The sequence below is a fragment of the Pyxicephalus adspersus genome, chromosome 8, assembly GCF_032062135.1.
Source record: "Pyxicephalus adspersus chromosome 8, UCB_Pads_2.0, whole genome shotgun sequence".
Classification (NCBI taxonomy): Eukaryota; Metazoa; Chordata; class Amphibia; order Anura; family Pyxicephalidae; genus Pyxicephalus; species Pyxicephalus adspersus.
The window spans coordinates 68201297-68227227 of NC_092865.1; the positions used below are offsets into that span (position 1 = coordinate 68201297).

The 25931-nt window shown below is 37.4% G+C and overlaps 1 protein-coding gene across 1 annotated transcript in view; it reads right to left on the reverse strand.

The window, feature by feature from the left end:
• Nucleotides 1-24721, reverse strand: part of LOC140337484 (inter-alpha-trypsin inhibitor heavy chain H3-like) — a 35126-nt gene extending 10405 nt beyond the window's left edge. The window contains exons 1-17 of the mRNA XM_072421234.1: nt 24546-24721; nt 21586-21720; nt 18992-19009; nt 17058-17224; nt 15456-15560; nt 13220-13385; nt 11709-11819; nt 10059-10184; nt 9490-9603; nt 9240-9408; nt 8227-8352; nt 7656-7837; nt 5643-5828; nt 4690-4829; nt 3410-3582; nt 1189-1221; nt 703-735 (exon numbers count right to left, since the gene is read on the reverse strand). Of these exons, the coding sequence (XP_072277335.1) occupies nt 703-735; nt 1189-1221; nt 3410-3582; nt 4690-4829; nt 5643-5828; nt 7656-7837; nt 8227-8352; nt 9240-9408; nt 9490-9603; nt 10059-10184; nt 11709-11819; nt 13220-13385; nt 15456-15560; nt 17058-17224; nt 18992-19009; nt 21586-21720; nt 24546-24578 (2017 nt within the window). The 5' untranslated portion in view covers nt 24579-24721. The remainder of the gene's footprint in view (nt 1-702; nt 736-1188; nt 1222-3409; nt 3583-4689; nt 4830-5642; nt 5829-7655; nt 7838-8226; nt 8353-9239; nt 9409-9489; nt 9604-10058; nt 10185-11708; nt 11820-13219; nt 13386-15455; nt 15561-17057; nt 17225-18991; nt 19010-21585; nt 21721-24545) is intronic.
• Nucleotides 24722-25931: the final 1210 nt, after the last annotated feature.

Below are 25931 nucleotides of genomic sequence, written 5' to 3' on the forward strand. Positions count from 1 at the left end.
CCACAGAGCAGGATACAGCAAGACTGGGGGTGCAGTGTAAGATTAGGGGACATATAAGAAGAAGGAAGAAGGTGGCACCATCCATGCTTCCTCTGTGCCTGAACAAAGGAGGATTTCAGGACAGTGTGGGATCATGGACAGCTCTTTAAGGATCGGGGGCTCTACGAAAGTAAAAGTAAGGGGTATTTTTTTTTTCATAACTATAATACTTTAAGAGCCCATGATCGATCATAGCGAACTCAAAAATAAAAAATATTGAAAAAAAAACACACACCATTGGCCTTGGGTGTATTTATTTACATTACTTTTATTGACATTTCTATTGATTATTGTTTTGAATATTAGCAGTGATGACATTTTGTACCCTAGATTTATACTCAAGTCAAAGTTTTCTACCTGTTTTTCCCCTATACCAAGTAAATTTACCACCACTTAGATGGCATAAAACATGCTTGAAAGAAATTCTTATTTTGTAATCTCCACATAATAAAGAAGCCAATGCATGAAAACAGAAGGTTCTATTATTTTGTAGCCTCCTACCCCTGGATATAACTCAAAATGAAAAATATGAATGAGAATTCCAAATCCAGCACAGTGAATTTGTATACAAAGTCTGATATAACTGAGCCATCATTATAAACTACAAAGCTTTCCATGACACACTTTAAAATATAAATTAGGAGCAATAAAAAATGGCTTTACCTGGAACTAGTGGAGCAGCATAAACATTTTGCACTATGAAAAGAAAGATATATTTTTAGTGGTCTTGGCATGATATAGAAGAAAGAGTCTAGATCCCGCCACCTGAATAGGAAAGGTCTAACTCTGCAAGCCAAAACTACATGGAGGAAAATATTTACTCTGAACTATATAGCCAAGCTATCAGCTTTTAGTCCAGGCAATACGTATAAATGATTAACCTTTATATTGCTACAGCAATTTATGTATGATTTTTTCACATACTAGATTTCATTCCTTGAGGCTGAATATTTAGTCCAGGGATTGTGTATATATGGTTTTCATTAGATGTTGTGGATTTTGTTTGCTACAGCAATTTATTTTACATATACTATATCAGTGTACAGTATTATATTGTAATAATAAAAAAATTAAGGATAAAGCATAAAAAATGTTTCTAAAATAAATTAAAAATACCCAGTAACAGAAATAATGGAAAAATATACTTACCTGGAGCTGGTTGAGCAGCATAAACAGTTTGTGCTATAAAGGATAAGATAAAAAATGGAAGATGGGGATTTTAGTACAGATTGTAAAGCTGTCAATCTTTAGCACCCTAAATTGCATAAAGTAGGATGTCATTGCACCAAAAATCTGGGAGTGTCTGGGCACTTTTCTATAGGCTATAGCAGAAGGGTAGTCTTTCACCAACAATGGTACCCTGTTTCCCCGATGATAAGGCACTGTCTTATATTTTTTTCCCCTTCTGATCACTCTGTGCCATTCATTGTCCCCTTCTGATCACTCATGTGCCATTCATTGTCCCCTTCTGATCACTCATGTGCCATTGACTGTCCCTTTCTGATCACCCTGTTCCATTCATCGTCCCCTTCTGATCACTCATGAGCCATTCATTGTCCCCTTCTGATCACTCATGTGCCATTGATTGTCCCCTTCTGATTACTCTGTGCCATTCATTGTCCCCTTCTGATCACTCTGTGCCATTCATTGTCCCCTTCTGATCACTCATGTGCCATTCATTGTCCCCTTCTGATCACTCATGTGCCATTCATTGTCCCCTTCTGATCACTCATGTGCCATTCATTGTCCCCTTCTGATTACTCTGTGCCATTCATTGTCCCCTTCTGATCACTCTGTGCCATTTATCGTCCCCTTCTGTTTACTGACTCACTTTTTTTGAGTTCTACGGCCGGGTAACAGACTCCACTTCGTGCAGGGATCAGCAGCTTGCTTGTCCTTCCTGGCGCGGAGTCGCGGGCGCGTGTGCGGGCCTTTGAAGTCACTTTCAGTTTCGCTCTGCACTGCAGCTAGCACCGAAGAGTCACACAGAGGCACACAGTTACCCACCGTACCACCGGAATGGGTGATTCGGGCAGGCGCAGGTATCGGTGGGTGTCTTATTTGCGGGGGGTGGCTTATTTTAATGTTTAGAGCAAAAATCGGGGGGGTGGCTTATTTGATGGGGATGCCTTATCATCGGGGAAACACGGTATTACATTAGGTAATGAACTCACATATGCATGGCTAAAACCTATACCCCTGCATGGAGAAAGCCTATGGAACTGAATGAAAAAAAAATATTACTTGGTATACAGGGCTTTGTGGAAAATGCTATTTTTTCATCTAGAGTGCATTAGTGTCCGATTTAGTAACCTATCTATGTCAAACAAAAAAAATGCTGTTTTTTAAAGGATACTTACATTGTCCTGGCAAATTGAGGATGATGGAAGTTTTAGAAAGAAAAAGAAACAGGTTAGATGTATGAGAACAATAATATTAACACTGCCTTTAACATTACTAAATATATAAAAAAAACTGTGGACAATACCCAGTGAACTTCTCTAACATTTTTCATATTTTAGTAAAATACCTTATACTTAAAATGTAACTTAAGCTATTTTTCTTGGCTTCTGCTAGGGAGAATTTCCCTTACTTTCTTACTTATTGTGACCGCTTATTGTGGATGAAGTGGCATTTTTTTATTTTTGTGCCCAATATACTTTGTTTTCCGTAGTTGTGGATTACAATATCAAATTTAACTCAAGTCAAAGTGTTAAAGCCAAAGACCATATATTGTTAGGTATGATAACACCTCCTTACACCTCCCACCGACAAATGGACTTCCCTTCATATTGACATTTGGCCCATATTTACACCCTAAGCCAGGGGTGTTCAAATTTTTTGCAAAGAGGGCCAGATTTGGTGAGGTGAAAATGTGTGGGGGCCGACCACTAAGCAGGGTTAGTGTGGATGTGATCTGCTCGGGTCCCGCACAGCACACGCCCACCAGGGTGACATGAGGGTGTCCCTGTGCACGGAGTCTGCTGTCACTGCGCGCTTTGTGCACAGCACTATCTTGGAATCAGAGTGGAGGTGTTTCATGCGGTTCCCGCACAGAACCCGCCCAGTATAATGGCGTAGGGGATTTTCTGTGCACACATGGGGAATCTTGTCATGCCGATTATGCCCGCCAAGTAGCGGGCCGATAATTGCAAGGCGGTTAATCAACTCTAATGAAATATAAAACAACTTTTTTGTATGCGTGTATTTTATACTGTGGTCAACAGTGCTGGCCCGCTGCAAATTATTGATTTTAAGACAGAGGCTGCGGGCTGGTGGAAATCCGAATATGGGCCGCAATTGGCCCCCGGGCCACACTTTGGACATGGCTGCCCTAAGTGGAGTTACCCTTTCTACTGTTCTAGAACACAGATCATATTACCTTCCACAAATTTATCAGCAACTATAGTCTGCTCCTTTTCATCTTTCTTTTCAGGCTTGGTTACCACCATTGATGTTAGGGGTGTCACAAATTTGAATTTAAGGGACAGCTCCAGAGCTCGAGCTTTCAGTTGTTCTTTTTCTGTTGAATCAGCATACACCCTGTGATTGAAAAAGTTTATATAAGTATTGAGCAACACTGAATATCACACTGCTTAGCAATATATATCAAATTTCATGCACAATAATGTAAGAAGTAGGCTTGGGTTACACCCAAAAAGTATTACAGCAGAGCTCTAGTTAAGATAACATCACCAGTACAAATATTAGCATATATTAAATTGGATCATGTGACATTTCCAGAATGTGCTGAAAATCTTTGCTTGTATACTATTCTGAAGTGGTGAACAAAAAAAATATTTTAAATCAAAGGGATTATGGGGAAAAATGTAGAAATTGCTGAGGATGACTGCCTGTTGCAAAGCATATCATTGTAAAATACACTAAAAGTACCTTCAGACCAAAGAGCCTGATTTAATAAAGCTCTCCAAGGCTGGAGAGGATACTCCATTGAAGCTGGGTGATATCACCCAGCTTCACTGATGAAAGTGTATCCTCTCTAGCTTTGGAGAACTTTAACAAATCAGGCCCTATGTCTCACTTCCAGTCATGCCACTGTATTTGGCCTTTAACTAAAAAAGTTGGCTTATCAAAATGTATTTAATGCTTTTGATAGCATTGTGCAAAGTATTAACAAGATACAGCAGACAGATCAGCAACTACTCAGAAGAGCCACATATAAATATACAAATAGATAATGTGGAGGCTGGTATAGCTGCAAATGGGGGCCAATTCCTTATAAATACCCATAGATTTAGGTATGTGAATGAGCTGGCAAAGTCTGATAGAACTACTGGCCATATGATATATGATTTCTTTTTAATGTAATTTGTTTTTTTAGAGCAAAGATTTATATATACCAGTTACAATGAACAAAGAGAAACACACCTAGAAATTGATTAACCCAATATAGAAAATGTCAAGGACAACAAATATACATTAAAACTATGCTATACCCAGAAAGGGCATATAGCACCTACCCCATGGAACCATGTCAAGGACAAGAAGGGGCCAATCTATCATATATGTAAAGAAGTTGCAATGAGATGAGAGAGCGTACGCATAGAGAGAATAAAAGAATAGGAAGTATACCACTTCATTATGGGTGTATGATTCTTTTATTTATAGTGAGATCAGATATTCACATACCGTTTCTCCAGAAGTTGCTGTATGGTGAGGTAAGCCCAAAGTCTTTCAGTGAAGTCACCAAATATGTACTCGTTCTGTTTGCTCACACTGTTCTTATCTTTAAGTTGAACATTCTCACTATAGCTCAGTGTTTTGTTTGCCTGATAAAGCAAAAAATAAGCAAATATACTGAAGGTCCTATTGAGATTTTAAGCACTGAGTATATAATGATCAGTTTGCGAAACTATGGTCACAATAAAATCTGCCAGTTGTCTTGCAAAATGCAACTTGTGTTAACATTTTCCTTCAGTATAGGCTAAAAAAGTCGTAATTTTTTTTTAAAAGATTCTTATAACTTGCCCAAGAATACTCCATGCCAGCAGTGTAAAATACCCACTCCTAGGCACAAGGGGTGGCATCATACTCATTATTTATATGTTTAATTTGTTTACACTGTTACACTATTAGCCTGACTTTAGACAGTTATGCATTCCTTCAAATCCAACAGTAAATCAAACTCTTGCTGTCTGAGACGTTTTGAGTTTGTTACGAACTTTATATGAGGACACAGTGCCATCTTCTGGTTATCATAACCAACTCAAAAGTATAAAACACTATAAAATGTAAACACAGAATAAACAATAAAATAAACAGGCTGAAGTGGCAAATCATTCCCCCTTTTTCCCCTCTGAAATAAATGTTTTGATAAAAATACATTTTATTTTGAAGTAACTACCCATTGCATTGCATTTATGCAGAAACAGCGAAATCCTCTTAATTTAATTTGCATTGGTGTATAAATGACAGCACAAAATGACACTCACACACATTATTACACAGCATATTTATAAATAAACCCTATGCTTTTAATGCATATATAGTACTTCTGCTGCTTAACCCTAATTATTAACATGTTCAAAATGTACCTCATACACATGGAAAGATAGGCATTTTGGCAAATGTAAAATACTCACTCCTTCTGCCTTAACATTAGCAATAAATGAGTCCAAGCTGTTATCAGTTATAAGTCCAGCAACAACTATTTCACTGCCATCAAAGTAGTGTTTGAAGGTATTCTGAGTGATGTTAGATGTAATATTCTCAGGATATTGCATGTTAATGTCCACCAAAGTTGGGTTTGCAATTTCATTATAGAATCCCTGAAATAAACATAAATTTATTTTAGTGTAATTTCTGTTAACACAACTAAACTTTACTCATTTAATCCAGCTGAACATAGATAAAATCCATTTATTATTAAGATACAATAACATGCTTAAGGATCTGAATTCCATTAATATTATATTCTTATACACTTAGCAATTCTAGAAAAATTATTTTTATTCAGTGTCATGCAATGATGCTTAATTGATGCTTTTGCTGGTCTTTTTATTATAGCCAATACAATGGCTAAAAACTTGTAACTAGAGGCATAACTGTGTGCTTAATTATGACCTGTATCCAATGTATTTGGAGATGACCAGGTATTTGTATCCATATACAGGAAGTCCCCGGGTTACATACTAGATAGGAACTGTAGGTTTGTTCTTAAGTTGAATTTGTATGTAAGTCGGAACAGGTTCAATATTTAATAAATGCAATTAGGACAGATGTTTGTCTCAACATATAATTAGGCAGTGCGGTGTCAGTTACTATATAAAATCCTCACTGTGAGTTATTCAAAAACAAAGCAAAAAAACAAAACTTTATGAGCCTACACATTCATTAACTTCTGGAGAAAGCTGTGCTTTGATATGCAAAAAAACAAGTGCAGAGTTTGTCTTGGTCATTAAAGAGTTACAAGATGCTACAGATCAGCTCAGTTCTTAAGGTCACCCACAACCTTAGCTGTGTTTAGCAAAATATTTATTCTGCAAACCTTCTCCCTCCCCCTAACAAGCCTCCATCCTGCACACAAGGGAGCAGGGAATCCCCGTACCTAGGAGTCATTCAGATTTTCTTAACTCAGGGACTAGCTGCATTTCTTTTGCCAACATTTTCAATATCTTTGTATGTAGGCTGGTTTGGGGTGGCATGTAGGTATGGTTTATGGTGGTATGTAGGCTGGTTTGGGCTATTTTGTGGAGTGGTGTAGCGCAAAGGACTGTATTCAGGAGCAGCATGGAGCGCAAGCAAATTAGTGGAGAACTCTCAGGTCAGGTGAGAGTGTTTTAGGTCCAAGGTGGCTATGATGAACAGGATTCAGAGGCAAGGTATTGCACATGTGTGGAGTACAGTTTGCTGGAGGTTACTATTGCAATGCAGAAATATAAAGAAGCTAAGCTATATTGGAAAGCAGTGTGCAGTGTGCAGGGCAGTTGGATAGTAGTGTAAAGAACAAGATTGGGTTTGGGTGTGGTATGGAACGAAGGGCTATGTGCAAGTTTGGGTAGATTTCTCAGCAGTGGGATGGACTGTATTGAAGAGCATGTGCAGCACTACAGGGCACCCGAAAGACATTGTGGTAGGGTAAAGCTATGTGCAGGCAAAGGATATTGGGAAAGAGAAATTTTGAGCCGAGTTGTGCAAATCAGTGATGTGCTGGAGAGTAGTCTGGAAGGTTTGTGTTGTAGAACAGAGTTGAGAAAAAAATAATGATGGGGAAGACAAGATATAGATGAGTGGTACTGGGTACAAGAGTCATGAGGGAGCTCTGGTCAGAACAGATATGTATATGAGAAAAAAACGGTAAATAAATTAATGTATAGTAGAACCATCGAAGAACACCATGATAGAGCTGATATTGAGAAAGTAAGTAGTGACAAAGAAGGGAAGGTATAAGTAAAAAATGGTGCCTATGTCCCAAAAGTAAAACGCTTTGCACAATACACACAATGCACAACACACTTCTAATGCACAGACCAGAAATCTACATCACTCTTATACTATGATGCAGGATAATAAAGAATTATGTTCTGTTAATATACCTGCATAAGAATAATTTATTGGGAATTAGGATACACCTATTAGTTAACACAAGCATTTACCTGCATCTGCAAGGTTGCATCAGAATCCTCATATATGCGACGGGCAATACCAGAATTTTCCAGTGCCAATTTCTCCAGAAAAAGATAATCAACACCAATGCCAAAGCCAAGACAGTATAGGGTGTATCTTCCTTTGATTGCATTTTTTGCATTTTCCTGAATTTTTGTTGGGTTTGATTCACCTTAAACGGGACATAATTCTGGTTTAGTGACATATTGGTTTAAACATTACTAAGAGGACTGCACATCCAAGTGACTTTGGGGACAATTCCTCTTTACTCCATTTGTATTTAGCAATGCAGATGGAAAGACAATAATATTCATACTGTTTTTCTACTGATACAGCTTTTCTGGGAGATTATAGTTTATTGACTGTTTGAAAGAATATAGATTGTTGACATAACTTAGGTGAGTGTATTCAGAATGGAAAAGAGATGATTGTATATATTTTAGGGAGCCAAGTTTGATGGTCTGTATACCTCTACTTTTATTATACAGAATTAAACAAAAGTACAAAAACTGAAGATACAAAAAAAAATAAAATAAGGCAAAGTAATCAGAATTAATTTACCTGCATTAGCTTGACCATCTGTCAGTAATACCATTAAAGACACACTTCTCTCTTCAACTTGCTTTAGCTGGTGTGCCTTATCCAGGAGCGAGACTGCTAGCAGCAAGGGGTCATTTATATTTGTAACTAGAATAAGTAAAAACATTGCACCAATGTAAAGCAGCAATCGATAATAACTACAAATGCAACATGGCATTCACGAAGCAACTACCTGTAAATTGTAAAATCAGTGAGTAAACCATATATGTCATTTTGAAATCATTACATTTGTGCTACAACTTAAATTTCAGGTACACTCAAATTCATTTAAATATTAAACAGGAAAAAAATATTTGGTTACACATGTTCTTTACCTGTAACATGGTTTGATTAGTTTATGGCTAGTTGTGGATATATACTCATGATGCTAAATTATTTAATTTATGTTTACTCTGTTTGGGTACTCTAATATGTTAAAATGATTAGGTTCCTATATTGTGGATCCAAGCAAAAGAAGCAAAAGAAGATATAAGATAAAGAAGATATAAGCATAAAAGAACACAAAAAAGTTGTAAAGATCAGGTTGGAGCTCTGAAGCACTATAAATAGCAGGGATGAGCGACAGGTAAAGGGAGGATGACAATGAGGAATAAGCATAGAGTTTGAGCCTAAATGGAGAGAGAGGAAATAAGGGAGAAGAGTTTTTTTTCAACCTGACCTACTATGTAATGAAGTAACTGTGAATCAAGCAAACAGTATGCATATATCCATGTAAACATAGACCAAACATGTGAAACATATGTTTTAGTAAATCAAGCAAACAATATGCACATATCAATGTCATAAGGATTCAAAATTTACTGCAAGTTGTATTAAGGGTAACCCTTGGGGGTATCCAAAACATTTTAAAAAATGAATTAATGAATAAAAAACTAATAATGAATATTACATTAAATCATTTTGTCACTGCCTGACGTTTATATTTAATTATAAGGCAGCACAATAGTTTTTGCTTTAAGCTTTTCGTTACTTACATCCTCCAACATTAATATTTCTGACAAATTCCCTGGCTGCCTTTAGGTTTTCAGGAGTTGCTTTCACCAATTTGTCACGCCACACTGAAGCTTGGCTACTAAACAATATAAAATTGAAGTGGTCATGTTCTGCTGTGTCATCCAAAATTTGAAGGAGGGCTTCTTTTGTCTGAACATAGAAACACAATACTATCAGTAAATAACAACTGTATCATCAACATTACCAATTATATATTTTTATTTATTTTACCTGATACAGTTTTTGACCCGACATTGAGCTGCTTATATCTATGATATACATAACATTTTTAGGAACTCCACCAAGTTTGGGAGCAAAAAAATGAACAAAATATCCATTCACAACCTAAAAATGAATAAAGGAAAAAGTTTAAATTGTGTCTGTAAATGTTTAACTTAAGCACATCAAGAAAACACTAATAATCCAGTACATACAGGTAGATTTCCCTCTTTACCTTAAAGCACACTAAACATTGTGTTATTCAATAAATTCTTTTTTTATAAAAAACTTTTTTATACATTTTAAGAAAGCCCCTTATGAAGCATCCCCAATCTCAGGCATGTGCAGAACGAGCAGCCCACAGCCATCGGGGTTAAGTGACTTTTGTATCCCAGGAGGCGGCAGGTTTCCTTTTCAGTCATTACTAAAGATGGAATGGGTTCTCCCAAAAATGTTAATAAATTAGCCTTTTTTAAGGAAAATAAATCACTGATGTGTACATTCTAACTAAAATGTGCAGATTCATACTTTCTTCCATTTTACTTATTTCTGCAGAGACTATTCAGAATAGAGCTTATCACCTGTATGCTTCCTGGGGATTCTCTGGTTACATCATATGTCACGGTAAAATCTCCATCCAGTAATGTAGTTGTACAATCAGCACAGGTGCGCTGTTGGTTTAATGTGGGTGTAAAGGAGACCTGACCCTGTAACACAAAATAGGATGTATTAAAACCAGAACTAATGGACATTTTCCCCTTTTATAATGTATGCCATCCTATAGATTCAAACATATAAACATATTTAACTATATTTATTCTTTATGAACTACCAAATCTTTGTTCATTACTTCTGTTTCCCTGTTCACCAAAAAAAAATTTGGACATGCATTACTTGTTGAATCATTTTAGTACATAAAGCTGTTTATTTTGGATGAGTCTAATAAAACATGTTACAAAATAATGCGGAATTCGGTGTGGGGCAGACATTTTGCAGTGTCCCAATGGACAACATTTTGAAAAGCTGCTAACTTTATGCAGGTGATTTGGAGAGGAGCTAAGAATAACTTAGGTCAAGTATACAAATCAGAAATTATTTTACTGGTGGCACCTTGTTCTAGTTCAGTAATACAACAGGTATTGAAGATAAAGGCTAGCATTTTCACAGGGACCGTAGTGAAAATCCCACAACCTTCTAAGTATAGTTGAGCAAAACAGCAGCATGGTTGGCTCAGTGGTTAAGACCCTTGCCTTTGCAGCACTAGGTCACAGATTCAAATCCCGGCCAGGAGACTATCTGAAATTAGTTTGCATGTTCTCCTTGTGTTCGTATGGGTTTCCTCCTACATCCCAAAAAACATGCGGTTAGGTTAATCACCTCCCCTCAAAAAATGTCCTTAGGCTACGTAAATTACGTAAATAAAACTGGTCTTACTATTGCATCACTATGATGGTGATACTGCCACCAATAGCACTAAAAAGAGCTTATAAAAAATGACCAATACGTTTTGGTTCAACTAGGCTGTTTCCAGATTGGCCGGCGGGATGGGCAAAACTGATAAAACTTGGGAGAGCAGGCACATCCAAAGTCAGAACTACACGTATGCGCAGGAGAGAGGCACCTGCATTTTAGCGAAGAAGAGGTAAGTGTGACAATATATACATTTTTATATTTAAAAAAGGTGTTTTTCTTTCGTTTTAACCCTAAAATATAAAAACTGTTGTTGCTTTTAAGGGTCCTTGTTAAATATTACTGTTTTTTAAACGTGCTCTTGTTAGTGTTATTTGTGGTCGTATAACTGGTTGCTACACTGATGTAGAACCATGTATCTAAGTTTTATATAAATGTTAACTTATTCAGTAGAGCTGATGTTATGTTTCCTATATTTAAACCCCTAGTTCAACCCAGCAACAGCCAAACAGGGCAGTATGTGGTACTTGGAAATGTGGAGCTGATAAAATTAACCTCTTTGGGCAAAGCACAGGTTCACGTTAAAGCTAAAGATTAAATGCTGTTGCCGGGTATCTTTTAACTATTGTTCCCGTAGGATGCCTCCCAATTTTTTATCCTGCACTGCTCAGCAACAGTTTTTCAGTTCTATACAGCAGCATGAAATTATAACAAAGAAGCGTTTTAGGAGGTTTAAATAATGGAGAGGAGATATAATCATTTCTGGTGAGTACAAGACAATACCCAATTTAATTTATATACAAATAATGTTGCTTTTGTACCTTTTCTCCAGCAAAGGATTTTTTGATAGCTGGCTGCAGATCATTCGTTATAAATGATGCCTTGGCATCTAAAAAGCTAATGCCTTGTGGTTCATATATATCTACAATAATCTAAAACAGGGTAAGAAGAGAACATCATTAATTATATGATACTATATGAAAAATAGCAACTTTTCTCACATTACCCATAGTTGTTTAAAGCCAATAATAACTTAAAAGATAACAGAGACTGTTGACCCAGGGAACATCCAATTGCCTCATGGAATCAAGAAGGAATTGTTTGTCCCCTGTTCGAGCAAATTGTACCAGGGTTTTTTTTTCTTTGCCTTACTCTGGATTAGCTATGTTCATAAGGTTATATATCTGGGATATGTTTATTTCCCTAGTGGTTGAACTTGATGGACTCATGTCTTTTTTCTACCTGATTTACTATGTAACTTTCATATATGTACATATATTTTGTTTATCAATAATGATACTTCAGAATATACTTCCTCCAAACAATCCATCATAACTTACAATGAAATACTTAGTTCAATCTCCAATATTCGAGATTCAAGACTATACTTAATCCTCTCCCTTATTCCCGGTAAAAGGTTGTAAAAATCTATGAGAAAATTGAAGCTTTTAACTAGCTAAAATGAGTGCATATGACTAAGACTACAGATAAAAAAGGTTCTTAAACTTTACATAACTGGCCAAAAAATAGCACCCGGTACATGCCTCAACATTTTTAAAAATGCATATAAAACAAAGTTGCTTGCATAACATAATAGAGCAGTGGTCGCCAACGTTTTCGGTCCGGGATGTCACTGCCCCATAGTTATGTCATTATGACATAACCCCCCCAGGGACACAGCCCGCCCACTTCCCCGAGCAGGGTCAGGAGAAGGACCCCGCTGGGGGGATGCACTGGCCAGAGCCGTGGACCATGTCCCCGGTACAGTTCCCAGGCTCAGGGAAGTGGGCGGGCTGTGTCTCTGGGGGGGGGAGGGTTATGTCATAATGACATAACTCTGGGGCAGGGGGTTGATAAAACAATAATAAAATGAAGTGTATAAATAAATATTAGAAATTCTGGTAATTCACAATGCAGAGTTTTCATTGCTGTGTTGAAATATATTTAAAGAAATAAAAACTACTTCTAATCATTATGAATTTAATTTAGAGTCTAGTTAAGAAGTTCCTAAATATTAATATCCAATTATGTTAATATAATTTTTTAAGGATTTCTTGAATGTTTACTTTGTTCCATGATACAAGGATCTCATATCATAAGGTGAATATACCATTAGGTGATCTTTCTAAAATGTGTCTCTGATTTTTAGGATTTTACCAAATGCATGGAATCTTCCATTCATTCATTCATTTGTTTATTCATTTGTGCATTTGGAACATTACATGGGGAACATTCATTTGTGCTTTTTTTCAACAATTCATTTACATATTTGCAGTGAAAATATAAGTTATCACTATTTATTGTCAAAAAAAGTTAATAAACTGTAGACAACCTGAAAGTTTTTAACAAGTGTTTTCGGTTGGACTTTAATGAACATCTCATATTTTCCAAGGTGGCGTTTTAACATTTCCTCATATACCAATTCAAAAGTAACTTTACTTTTTGCTGCCACATTGACTGACACAGTAAATTTTTCTGTCTTCCTGCCAGATGAGGCTCTGCAAAACATCAAAGATTAGTACAGAAAAACATGTAACTTTGTCATATCATAGGTACGAGACTGATAAGTAAGTACAGTAGGACAGGAAAATGTTAATTGGAATATTGGTAAAACAAAATCTGGGCAAAATAGGACATTATTAGGTATTAGAATGTAGTATGTTTATTACTGGAATGTTGTGATGATGTTAACATATGAAACTAGCACTTAGATTTGGTTTAGATCAGGGCTCCCACAATTGGTAAATATTGAGCTCTAAGCATTGACAAGAATGTCCAAGGATTTGATACAATGGCTGGTGGTCTAAAGTCTGTACATTTCTAGGGGTAAATGTTGGTTGTGTAGCATAGTGAGAAATGTGAGGCCAAATTCAGAGGATATTTTGAAGGGTTTTGTTCAGTTTCACCTTAGAGGATTAAAGGGCCTGGGAAGGGCAGAAAGTGATTGTCGTGCTGCAGATTGGAAGTCTGGGAAATTTGGGATCCAGGCCCGGAGTGTTTTGGAAGGAATGGGTGGGCTAAATAGTCTATTCAGTTCAAGGCCAACAATAAAAGGGAGTGTGTTTTTGAGACATTAGACCTAAATTTTTAAAGCTCTCCAGGGATGAAGGGGATACAAGTTTATCAGTGAAGCTAGGGGATTCAGCAAACCTGGAATAGATTTCTTCAGTCACTTGTTATTTGCTACCGAATATTTAGAATCCTGGACCAAATCTATTACAGGTTTGCTGAATCACCCAGCTTCAATGATGAAAGTTTATTCCCTCTAACCTTAGAGCTTTAATAAACCAGGTCCATTGGTGGAGTTGGAGCCTGAGATCAGGAGACTGAGAAGGTTGAGGCCTAAGAAGGAAGGCTGTGAAAATCCTGTGAGTTTGGGAAGTCTGCAGGACCTATAGCTGTGAAAAGATCATCAGCGAGAGAAAGAGAGAGACAGCGAAAGGGAGAGGTGGTGACTGAAAGTTATGTTATTTTCCAGTAGACTGTGATGACACCAATCCCCTGCAAGGTAAAACAGTGGATATTTTGTTGATGTTTTGGCATGAATAAAGTTAGCAGAGTGGCCTTAAAGAGGAACTACGTAACTCAAAACTCCAAAAAAAAACCCAAAAACACACTGACCTTCAGTCCCGCAGGGCAGTCTGATCACTCCAGTCCGATCACTCCGGTGTCCGGCATCGGGTCCCGCGTCGTTCCGGAGCCGGGGGTCTGTGCGCCGCCATCTTGGTCTTCTTTTTTGGGTACTTCATCCTACGTCACCCAACCCAGGCACGAGATGGGGTGACTTAGGATAAAAAAAAATTGCCGATCTCACTGCGCAGGTGTGAGAATGGCAAATGTTTCTTTGGCAAAAAGGCTCCTTCTGCGCATGCCCAAGAGCCTCCCAGGATGCCTGATGTAGGTATCCTGGGAGGCTTTTTATGCTCCCATTCATTCCTGGCCGCCTAGGCAGCTGAGAATTAGGGGGTGGTGCTGCACCCTTTATATATTTAAAAAAAAATAACAGAATTTTTACCTTAAAGTGTTTAGGTACGCTTTAAACCTTATCTGGAATCTGGATTACCTCTATGGAGGGAGTGCATTTGACGCTAATCACTCACAAAAAAAAAACATGGGCAGGTCAATTAGAGTAAAAGATCTTTAAGGTCTCTGTGACCTAAAAAAAAAGAAAAAGATGGTAAAAAAAAGAAGAAGAAAAAAGGAAAAATAAAGATTGAGTTTTGGGGGGTTTGTTGTGGGGGGACACACTAGTCAATGTTGCACTGGATACAAGTACTTGCTCCCTTGAAGCATTGCATGTACTCCACTATATCAAACTCTGTTGTACAGCCGCAGTGTACACCTAAATCAATAGCGGTAATAACAAAGTAATTTTGTATGATTACAAAAAAATCAGCACAGTAACAACCACACAAAAACACAGTTTTGTTTACCAATGAAAGGATGCCTATGTTCCTATACCATCAAAGCAGGTAGTAGTGCTTGAGTTCTGTGTATGCAGTATAAATATATTTGTATGCCCTTCATGATTGTCTTAAATATTTTCATGTATTTGCAAAAGCATGTACCTGACAAGTCCTGCTGTCTGTCCTCTAGAAACGGCAGTTTCATACTGTTTCTTTGCAACTTCTTTTTCCTTAATTACTCCAGGATACTCTACTCCATCAATTTTCCTTAATAAAAAAGAAAAAGCTTTTTTTCCAGGCATTTGATAGCATTTGTTAGGACATGTACACACTTTATATTAATGTTGCTGGGTAGGATTACAGTTACAGAATAGAATAGAATAAATAGGAGCTGTTCAGTTACTATGGGCGGGGGGTGATAAGGATGAGCTGTGGTCACTAGGGATGAGTGAGCAAGTTTTTAAAACTCGATCTCCCAGCGAATTCCGCCATTCTCGCTAACCGAAATTGTAAGCTAGAACGGCCATTGTAAATTCGCCAACAAGATAGAATTTTACTTAAAAAAATGTTTAGAAAAAAATTGTGGGCTGTGCTGATCAATGAATGCAGCCACCGCTGCATTCATTGATCAGCTCAGTGTGCGATTCCCGACACTAGAGGTTAAATAGGGACAAGTCCCCCCATTCAAAACCTCTAGTCCTCCCTGATTGGCTGAGTAAAGAAAACAGATTTTCCTTTCCTCAGCCAATCAGAGAGCACTAGAGGTTTTGAATGGGAAGGCTTGTCCCCATTTAACCTCTAGTGCTGGGGATCGCACACAAGATTCCCAGGGCTGCATGAATGAATGTAACCCTGTAAATCGTTCTGTACTGATTTCCTGGAACTTTCGATGGGTTCGCAAAATCGGTTTGCCGATCATCCCTAGTGGCCACTTCTGTAGGACAGCACAGCAGTCAGTGGGGATCATTGTACGTAAGCTAGACTTTCACATGAGACTATTACAATTATTCATTCTGGGTGTAAATACCATTATATATATATATATATATATATATATATATATATATATATATATATATATAAAAGAACAATTGGCAATCAGAAATGAAGATCATCAGTAATTTATGATTGCTACCTAGTATACATGGCAATCCAAGTTGAAAAGTTTGTCAGATTGTTTTAAATGAAATGTCAAAGGATGTTGCAATTGCTGATTTCATTCTTGAATGCTAGTTGCTTGCCTTTTTTGCTGATCCAGTTGCTTCAACACTTTGTTATTAACTATCCTGAATCAAGCATGTATAGTATACTCTCTGACTTTATTTGCTGCAATTTTCAGGTCAGTATAGAATAGACATCAGTGGTGGCCAAACATCCAGCAGGTTCAGGTGGAGGTCAGCAACAGAAGCCTCCATTTTCCACTTAGTGCAGTTATTTTGAGGTTTGTGCAGACACAGCACACATGCTTCTATACAGAGTCAGTGGGAGAGAAAGAATTTATTTAACTAAGCCTGTGAGGTATCATTTTCTCTTTCTCTATTTTTTTCTAATTCACTGAAAAAATATATGCTTCTAAGGCTCTCCTTGTATGTACACCTAAAGAAGTGCTTTCATGTGCTGCAGATCTATCTATCTATCTATCTATCTATCTATCTATCTATCTATCTATCTATCTATCTATCTCAAGGTGGCTACATATACATATAAAAACTAATGTATACATGTGCTAAGAGTTCATACCTGTATATTCCAGGAAAAACTTACATGGTGAAATTGGTTATGAAAGCAGTTTTTGGCAGATCCACATCAAAGAAGGCTTCTTGGGATCTGTTAGCATGATTAACAGCCCTGCTTGTGATCACATTATGGGCAAAACGAGATGTGACCTTACTAATGATGCTTATGTTGTAGACTTCTATACCATCCACTTTCTGAATAGAAAAAACAGTTATATAGGATACAATTTTTTTTAAAGAATATACATGTCAACGTTCTGTGCTGAGAACATACTTTAAAATTTAAGCATGAAATGTAGTACAGGTTGACAAATCGAAAACCCAGCCATCGATAATCTTGTTCCTTCATTTTCCCGGCATGAATTTTGGATTGCATTTTCAATTCAGGGACTGAATTACACTGTTTAGCCACTTATGTTTTGGTGGCGCTGTTCTGCAGAAACAGCTGTTAGGTCTGGCTTGATACACTAAATACACGCTGAGACGTCCCTGCTGCTTACTCCCTGGAACTGTGCTAGATGTCCGAGGGTGCTGCGAGAGGAAGGCTGGCCTGTGTGTGGAAATAGGTAATACTTTTAAAAAATCCAAAATTTTTGAAAATCTGACGCACCTCAGGTCCGGAGGTTGAGGGATTTTTGATTGTCAACCTGTACAAAGCTTGATATATGTAAGTGCAACTGTTCCTCTACAACAACCAAGGAATGATGGAGCAGGTTTTAGCTGATGTTTAAGTTGTTGCAGCACTTTAAGCTCTGCAGATAATCCCTAAAGAATATCTGTTAAACCCCTGAGTGTTTTTCTGTAGTTATATTGGTTTTCTTCATGGCATAATTTGCATGTCATTGCTTTTCCTCAAGGCCCTCATTTTTAATATTTTCTTCTGGCAGAGGGCAGATCTATAGTGCTGCATGCAATGATGTGGTACCTTGCTGTACAGCATTTGTCTATTAGGATAAAGTAGTGGCAGAACCATGGTCTCACGGGAAGTTTGGTGGAAAGATGCTGCATGTTAATATTGTGCTGGATTGGTGAGCAAGTGAGTCTACATAGGACAACATCTGTGGGAATATAGTTCTGATGAGGGGGTGCTAATGCTGGGCTTTAAAATAGCTTTCACTGACCTGTGTTGCTATAGTCGCTATGGAGTAATGTATCCTCAAAACTCAAAATATAACCTCTAGCAGGTAAATGGTATTTCAGCCTTTCCCCCTATTACTGGGCAACTAACTACTTTTTTACTTTGATGTTTGGGAGGCTTTCAGGCAACCTAATTCCTGCTGGGGAAGCAAAATAAATAACTCTTGAAAAATATTAGTAGATAGGGGCACATATCAGGGAAATGATCCTCAAAATCAGATGGGAATTAGACTCAGCCTGTCTGAGAAGTCTATGCAAAGTTAATGATGTAACGATACAATTAAGCGAGTCAATTTGGGGCAGAGGGATGAATTTTTTGTATAAAGCTGCCAAATTATTTTATTAAATTTTATTTAAGTCTGTGTCATTGCTTTTTTTTTAGTATGGGTTTGCTGTGTAACAGAATTGATAAATGTCTTTCAAAGTGTTTATTAGGTAAATGTTGAGTTTACTCCACAATGCTTGCAGCTACAAAGGTCAGTGAGTAATTGTTGTAATGCTCATGCACTGCTTTTTAAGATAAGTAAGTCAATATTAGAATGTCTATAACTTGACCTCAGTTTAGGCATGTTGCATAAATATCTGCCATAGAAGTACTGTATTAATAGTTTTTGCCATTTAATTATTGTTTTGTCATTAAACTATTAATTTTTGCCCACTGTGACATGAAATATTGGCATAGGTAGGAAGAGACAACAGTTAGCAGATAAGAATCTTCCAACTGTATATTAGGACAACATAACTACCTAAATTCTGTTTTGTTAGTTTTATGTTAAAAAAATAAAACATTAAATTCAACTTTTAACAAGTATTTGAGGTCCTTACCGTATCAATGCTTCTTTTCTGTGGGGAAACACAGACATGATTTTTTAAAACTCCAGAATCCACTTTGCATTTGAAGTGCACCAACAACAATAACACAACAGATTTTTTACAAAGGGTAATCATTAGAAACCTAAAGGTTTAACCCAACCAAAGGTGATATTTATTACATATGTGGCATCTGGCAGGTTAAGCCACATGCTATCAGTGATAAGCCATTCCAGGCATTCCCGGTCCAGTTTTGGATAAATGGCGGAAGAGTTAGAACCTAAGGTGATGTCTACTAACATTAAAACTGGCTAAATCCTAATCTCTCCACTTTTCTGCTTTTAGAAGTAGAAAAATGTATGTGGGGCAGTGTACTGGTACTTTTTTTGGCTGAATGTCCCCTACTGTATTTAAGTAATTGAGCTGCTGATGACCACTTTAGCGTAATTATGGTATGACAGTTAAAGCGCTCATAGTAATCTTACAAAATGTGATTTCCTCTAATAAAAAAATAACTAACAAATACCTAAAACAGTTAATCATAAGAAATCAGGCAATAGGTTGGATTATGGTTAATGCAAAGTTAGTTAGTAAAACTATAAACAGAAACCATGTTTCATTACAGTAATTCAATCCATTGGAGGTATCCCCTGGGATAGACTGGAAATACATCCTTTTCTAATGTCCTTTTTCCTACTTTTCTACTTTGTCTGCTCTTTTATTTATCTTTTACCCAAAAAAACACGCTAATAAAGTAGAAATTTGGCCTTTCATTACACTCCCTGGCAGTATGATTATTTGAGCATTTTTACATGTCAAATCGGTACATTTTATATGTAAAAATTCTTCTAATTTTATATTTTCTACCGGTACCGCCTCTCCCCCCCACGCTGCCCGCACACACCTTGCATACCTGGCCGGCATCTGCATCCCCTAGCCTCAGGTCTCCAACGCTCACATGCTGGGATGTGAGGCTAGGGGATGCAGATGCCGGGCATCGCCAAAGGGATGCAATGCCGGCCAGGCATCACCAAGCAGACCTACATGCTGGTGGATACTGCGGGCTTATGAGGACCAGGTAATTCCTCAATTCAATTCCAAACTTACCATTTTCTGTAAAGAAATTTCGCCCCAAGCAACACACAGGAATACCGTCGGGGGGGTTAAAGCGTACCTAAACTTATAATTTTTACTTTAAATAAAATGGTAGGGACTATAGTAGTAGTATAGTCACTGATGATTCCCTTGGCCTTTAACTTGCCAATCATCTCGTAGTCTGGCCTATCACCTTTTGAATTGGCAGTATCGCCTCCATTACTGAAATAAATCCTCCCAGTTTTGGCCGCATTGTCTAGGATCAGCAGCATATGTGAAACAAATAAATGAGGATTTAGTTATATTAGCAATAAGGTGCCACCACTATAACGATAATGGTATATATACATTCATTTTATTATGTTAATATGTTATTTTTTTTTAAATAAAACACATAATAATGAATACATTTCATAATTACTTATTAAAGTAAGTACAAAACACAAGAATGATTTGCAGCGAAACAATTTCCACTGACCGGATGATGGCAACACTATCACAAGCTGATTAGAAGAAGAGAAACAAAAGTTCTACATATAAGCTTTGTTGTACATAGTGTATTGTTTTCCATTCAAGCTTCAAATGGAACTTTAATGGGACTTTAAGAGTCAGTGTTTTATTATTTGAGCATTTAGGTGTCAGTGTTCCATTGTTCTCAAAGCAACCCTGTCTCTTATCTGAAAACAATACCTTCAAAAGAAGATGTTGAATACTGAGCTTTACACTGGGCAGTGTAAAATATCTGTTGTGGAGTTAGTGGCACTACTGCTATCCAATATTTACAGGCATACATTGAACATGCTCTGCTCTGTGGTTTCTCCCATATGGTGGCACATGGGGCCTCCTACATCACTATAATGCCATGTAGTGGCCTCTTGTTGGAGCCACTGGTCGGAGTGTCCAATAGGAAACCCGCTATCTGACATAGGCGGAAGTGTCAAAAAGCCGTAGAATATGTGTTACCCTAATTTTACTGAAAAACAGTATCACTGATACCTTTAAATGAGGGCAAAGATTTTATTGAACACTCCATCATTGCATGTTACATTAGTTTGGAACTTTTATTCCACTGACAGGATCACTTTATGAACATTGGACTATTGGCACCAGATAATTACTTACTTTTTAAGTTTTGGAATATAAAAACCTGTTAGGTTTGTACTTTTTTTTCTGTTAGTGCCTCATACTTTTTTTTTATATTCTATACTGAAGAAATGGGAAGGAATCTCTCCCAATAGAGGGAAATTCCCCATTAAGATAGCTGTGATCAGAATGGAGGTTTCCATTGGAAGATTTACCCTTTAATATTGTTCCTGTATAAAAAGCCACAATTTTTGAATTTGGACACAAGAAACTCAGATAAATAGAAAGGGTCAATAGCCCAGGGATACAAACAGCAATAAATACTTGACTAGGTAATACATTTGCAAACAAACCTAACTATATTTTTTTTTTTTGCCAAAGGTACAACTTATTGCTATTATTAAGCGGCTGTAGGTAAGCAAGAAACTGACCTGAATGTCCCTTAGCCCTCCAATCAAGAAGTCACCTTTCACTGGGGATAGAACATAGAAGAACACAACGGCTACCAGGTGATGTCCCATAGTAGTAGAGAAAAAGTTGGGATATTCTTGAAATTCTTGTAGTTCCTAAAACATGACACATATTTTAGTTATAAGGGAAAAAAAGTATATTAACAGAGTATCATATAAACATAAACTGCTGATGGCTTTCTTCATTTCATTAAACTGTCATACTTACAAAAGTGCCAATCTCACTTTATTGGGGATATTTCAAGTTTTAACAAATCTGCATATGGTGATATGGACAAGGGAAAATGTAGGTGTGGTTTAGGGTTTGCTGACACCATAACTTTGAGCCACAATGTTACACAATTTATTAATGCTGTCCATGGGAGGATAGACTATCATGGGGAAAATTGGGTAATCCTGCAAACCTGGAATGGATTAGGTTCAAGGTTGAAAACATTTGCCAATGATTTTTAAGACATCTATTCCATTTTCACTGGATCACCCAGGTTCCCCCGTGATAGTCTTTCTTCCACAATCGTGCAGAAATAAATAAGGCCCAATGTGTTGCAATGAGCAATTTTAATATGCAGCATTCCCTACTTTCCAGCTACCATCCATTCTCCCTTCTCCCATATACAGGTAGTCCCCGAGTTAAGGACATCCCACATACGGACCACTCATATATACGGACGGGCTTTCCCGATCGTTCTTGTGCAGGGCGGGGTCTTATTGGGGGGAGGGGGGTGGTTTGCATGACTTGCAGAACAAAACTTTTGCTAAACACAGCTGAGACTGAGCTCTTCTGCAAACACTTGTAACTCTTTAATGACCTTTTTGCATATCAAAGCTTGCTCCAGATGTTAATAAATGTCTAGGTTCCATAAAGTTTTTTTTTTTTGCTTTGTTTGTTAATAACTTACAGTAAGGATTTTCTACAGTAACTGACACCATGCTGCCTAATATTATGTTGAGACAAACATCTGTCCTATATGCATTTATTAAAGTAATGTACCTGTTCTGACTTACATACAACTTCAACTTAAGATGAAACCTACAGTCCCTATCTCGTATGTAACCCGGGGACTACTTGTACCTCCAAACTTCCTGAGCACTTTGTCAACAAAAGACTGACTATTTGAACACCAGTTCCCTACTCATACCACTTCGGGGTCTGGCTTTCAACCTGCCCATTCCAATGAAACAGCTCTTACAAAAGTGGCCAAAAACCTCCTCAGAGCAAAGTCACAAGGGAACTTTTATCTTCCTGTCTCCTAGATCTTTCCCTTGTCTTAAGCTACGTACACACGTCAGATTTTTATCGCCCGATAATCGGCATCGGCCAATTATCGGGCTGAAATCTGCCGTGTGTACAGTCGGTGTCGTCCATCGTCCGAACGACCGTCCTGCCGGATCCATGGACGATGGACGACAACCGATCCTAATAAAAGGGAAGGGGAGAGCGCGCAGCAGGTTGCCGCTCCGTCGCTCTCCCCCTCCCCTCTCCATAGAGCAAGAACGGTGCTGTATGTACAGCATCGTTCATGCATCGTGTAGTCCCTTGTCGTTGGAAAGGATCGTGAAAGATCCTTTCCAATGACAAAAATTGCAAGTGTGTACGCAGCTTTAGACTCACTTACTTCCATTCCTGATCCTGAACTCTATTGCTGTTGGTAAAACTACTCTCTCTCGGTTTGCTTCCTATGTATTGCCTGCTCCTTCCATCTTCTGGAGAACTGCCTTCTCAAAAAGGGTCCAGTGCATTTTGTAGCATGTTGTAGGGCAGCACGGTGGCTCAGTGGTTAGCACTCTAGCCTTTGCAGCACTAGGTCTTTGCAGCACTAGGTCCCAGGTTTAAATCTCGGCCGGGACATTATCTGCATGGGGTTTGCGTGGGTTTCATCTGGGTGCTCTGTTTTCATCCCACATTCCAAAAACATGCAGTTAGGTTAATTGGCTTCTCCCCAAACTTGACCTTAGACTATATTAAAGATTCATGACAATGTTAGGGACATTAGATTGGAGGGACCGCTAGTGATATGACTATAGACTTTGTACAGTGCATTGTGTTGACAGCCCATTTATTTGAATTGTTTGCCTTAATGTAACATGCATTAATTGCGTGAGATAACATTCCTGATTTTTTTTAGATAGAATAAAAAAGGGTATGTTTTTATTTTTACACTACATCATACATACATACAATGGGCCTGATATAATAAAGCTATAGTTTATAGCTATAGTTATAACTATACCTTTATTCAAGCTGCTAAAGTCTTTGGTCTTGATTTATTAAAGCTCTCCAAAGCTGGAGAGGATACACGTTCATCAGTGAAGCTGGGTGATCCGGTGATCTGGTGATCCAAACCTGGAATGGATTTCCTAAAAGTCATGTGCTATTTTTTAGCAAATGTTTATAATTCTGGACCAGATCCATTCCAGGTTTGCTGGATCACCCAGCTTCACTGATGAAAGTGTATCCTCTTCAGTCTTAGAGAGCTTTATTAAATCAATCCCTCCATCTCTTCCCCTTTTTTCTTTGGGGGCCTGCTCTTCTTAAACCAATTACCTTCATGATCAACTACAGTTAAAGTATGGTGGTATAAGTTATTAAGTTTATTAGTTTGAATTACTTTTTTTCAGTTGTGCTTATTTCTACCACTGCAGCCAATAATTCTGAAGATCTGATTCTTTGCATTTTAGGAAAGTAATCTCTAAGGAAGCTCTGCAATTTAAAGAAAAGTAGTAATTTCCTGTGAAATGGTTAAGTTGGGGAGCTAAACCCACGAGCACCTGGCTTTAATAAATCCAATTATTCTTTTTGCTGTCTCTAATAAAATATTCCTTCAGAGTCTAATTGTCTGTACATTTTCTGTTCTTAAACCTGAAATCTTTTTGTAGTTCTATATTTATAGAAAAGAAAGTAAAACATTGTGGATACCTACCTTTTCCTCCGTATTTCTCTTAGTGACTTGCATCCAAGGGTGGAATGGCTTATGGGGCACCACTATTAATACGGTACCAGGGTCAATTGTCTCCGATTCAAATCACTCCCATTGGATGCTTACAGTTATCCCTTAAGCCAAATATTGTTTGTTGCCAAGTAAAAGGTTTTCCAGAAATAGGAATCACCATAAGAGGAGGGTGAATAGAGTCTTTAAAACGTTAGAGCAGCAGGAGGAGGGTGAATTAAATCTTTACAGTTAGGGGGTACAGGATTTGCGCAGAGGGCAGAGCTGGAAGAAAATGAATATGTTCTTTGAGGATTTCAAATGTAATGTGTATTCAAAATATAAATGTATAGCCTGTAGAAACTTTTTTTTTTTTCAGGGTTGTGTAATTTCGAAAAGTGTCATGGGGTATTATGAAGTACCTGTTATTTTTCCAGCTTATAAATAGATAGAACCTGATATTTATTGGATCCAAAACATTTTATATACTTCCCTTTCTAAAAGCCACATTATACAGGCGTTACCAGTAAAGCCTTGCTCGGACTGGCTTGTACCAGTCTCTAATGAAGTGAGGGATTTTGTAGCTGAAACATATATTTTATAGCGTTACAGTCTGCCTCTGTTGCATAATATTAGCAGTAACAGGATAAAAGTTTTCTGTCGCTGGAAACAAGATCCTAAAGCATTGCCTTGTATTCACACACTGTAATATTCATGCAAAAAGGTGACTTAAACATATAGTAAACTCAGTATAGCAGTGACATATTTTAGCTGCTATAGGTAACTATACATAAGGTTTTGTATTTCTTTCTTAAAGGGTCCAATTTCTGCTGCCAATGCTGAGCTCGTTCTGAAAACACTAGTTCCCTGGATATTGTGCAGACTTATTATTTTACTTACAAGTAGACAGCTAGTGATGTCTCACAATAGTTTTTTTGTAGAAATGAGGCACCAAAGGGAGTCATGAAGTACGGTAACAGAACAATATTCTGAAGAACTTTGTAGGGTGTAGTACAGTACAGAATTGTACATGAGTGATTCCTTTACATAGAATAGAATCATTTTTGTATATATTGGGGGAGGCAGCTCTTTAATGCTAAGGTTTTAGAAAACCTTCCCTTTCACAATTAGCATGGAAATTTATTTTACATTGTAGGCTTGTAATTATTAGGCATAACTCACCAAAATATGACCAATATTTAATAAATGTAATAAATTTAATAACAAACTTTAAATAAAAAAAAACACAAAAATCTGTTAAAACAAGGGAGCAAAAAATACTGAAACCTGTAATATAACTGTACAGTAGCATGTATAATATAAATAATACAATAATTATATATTCATTTATAATTTACATATATATGTATACACATAAAA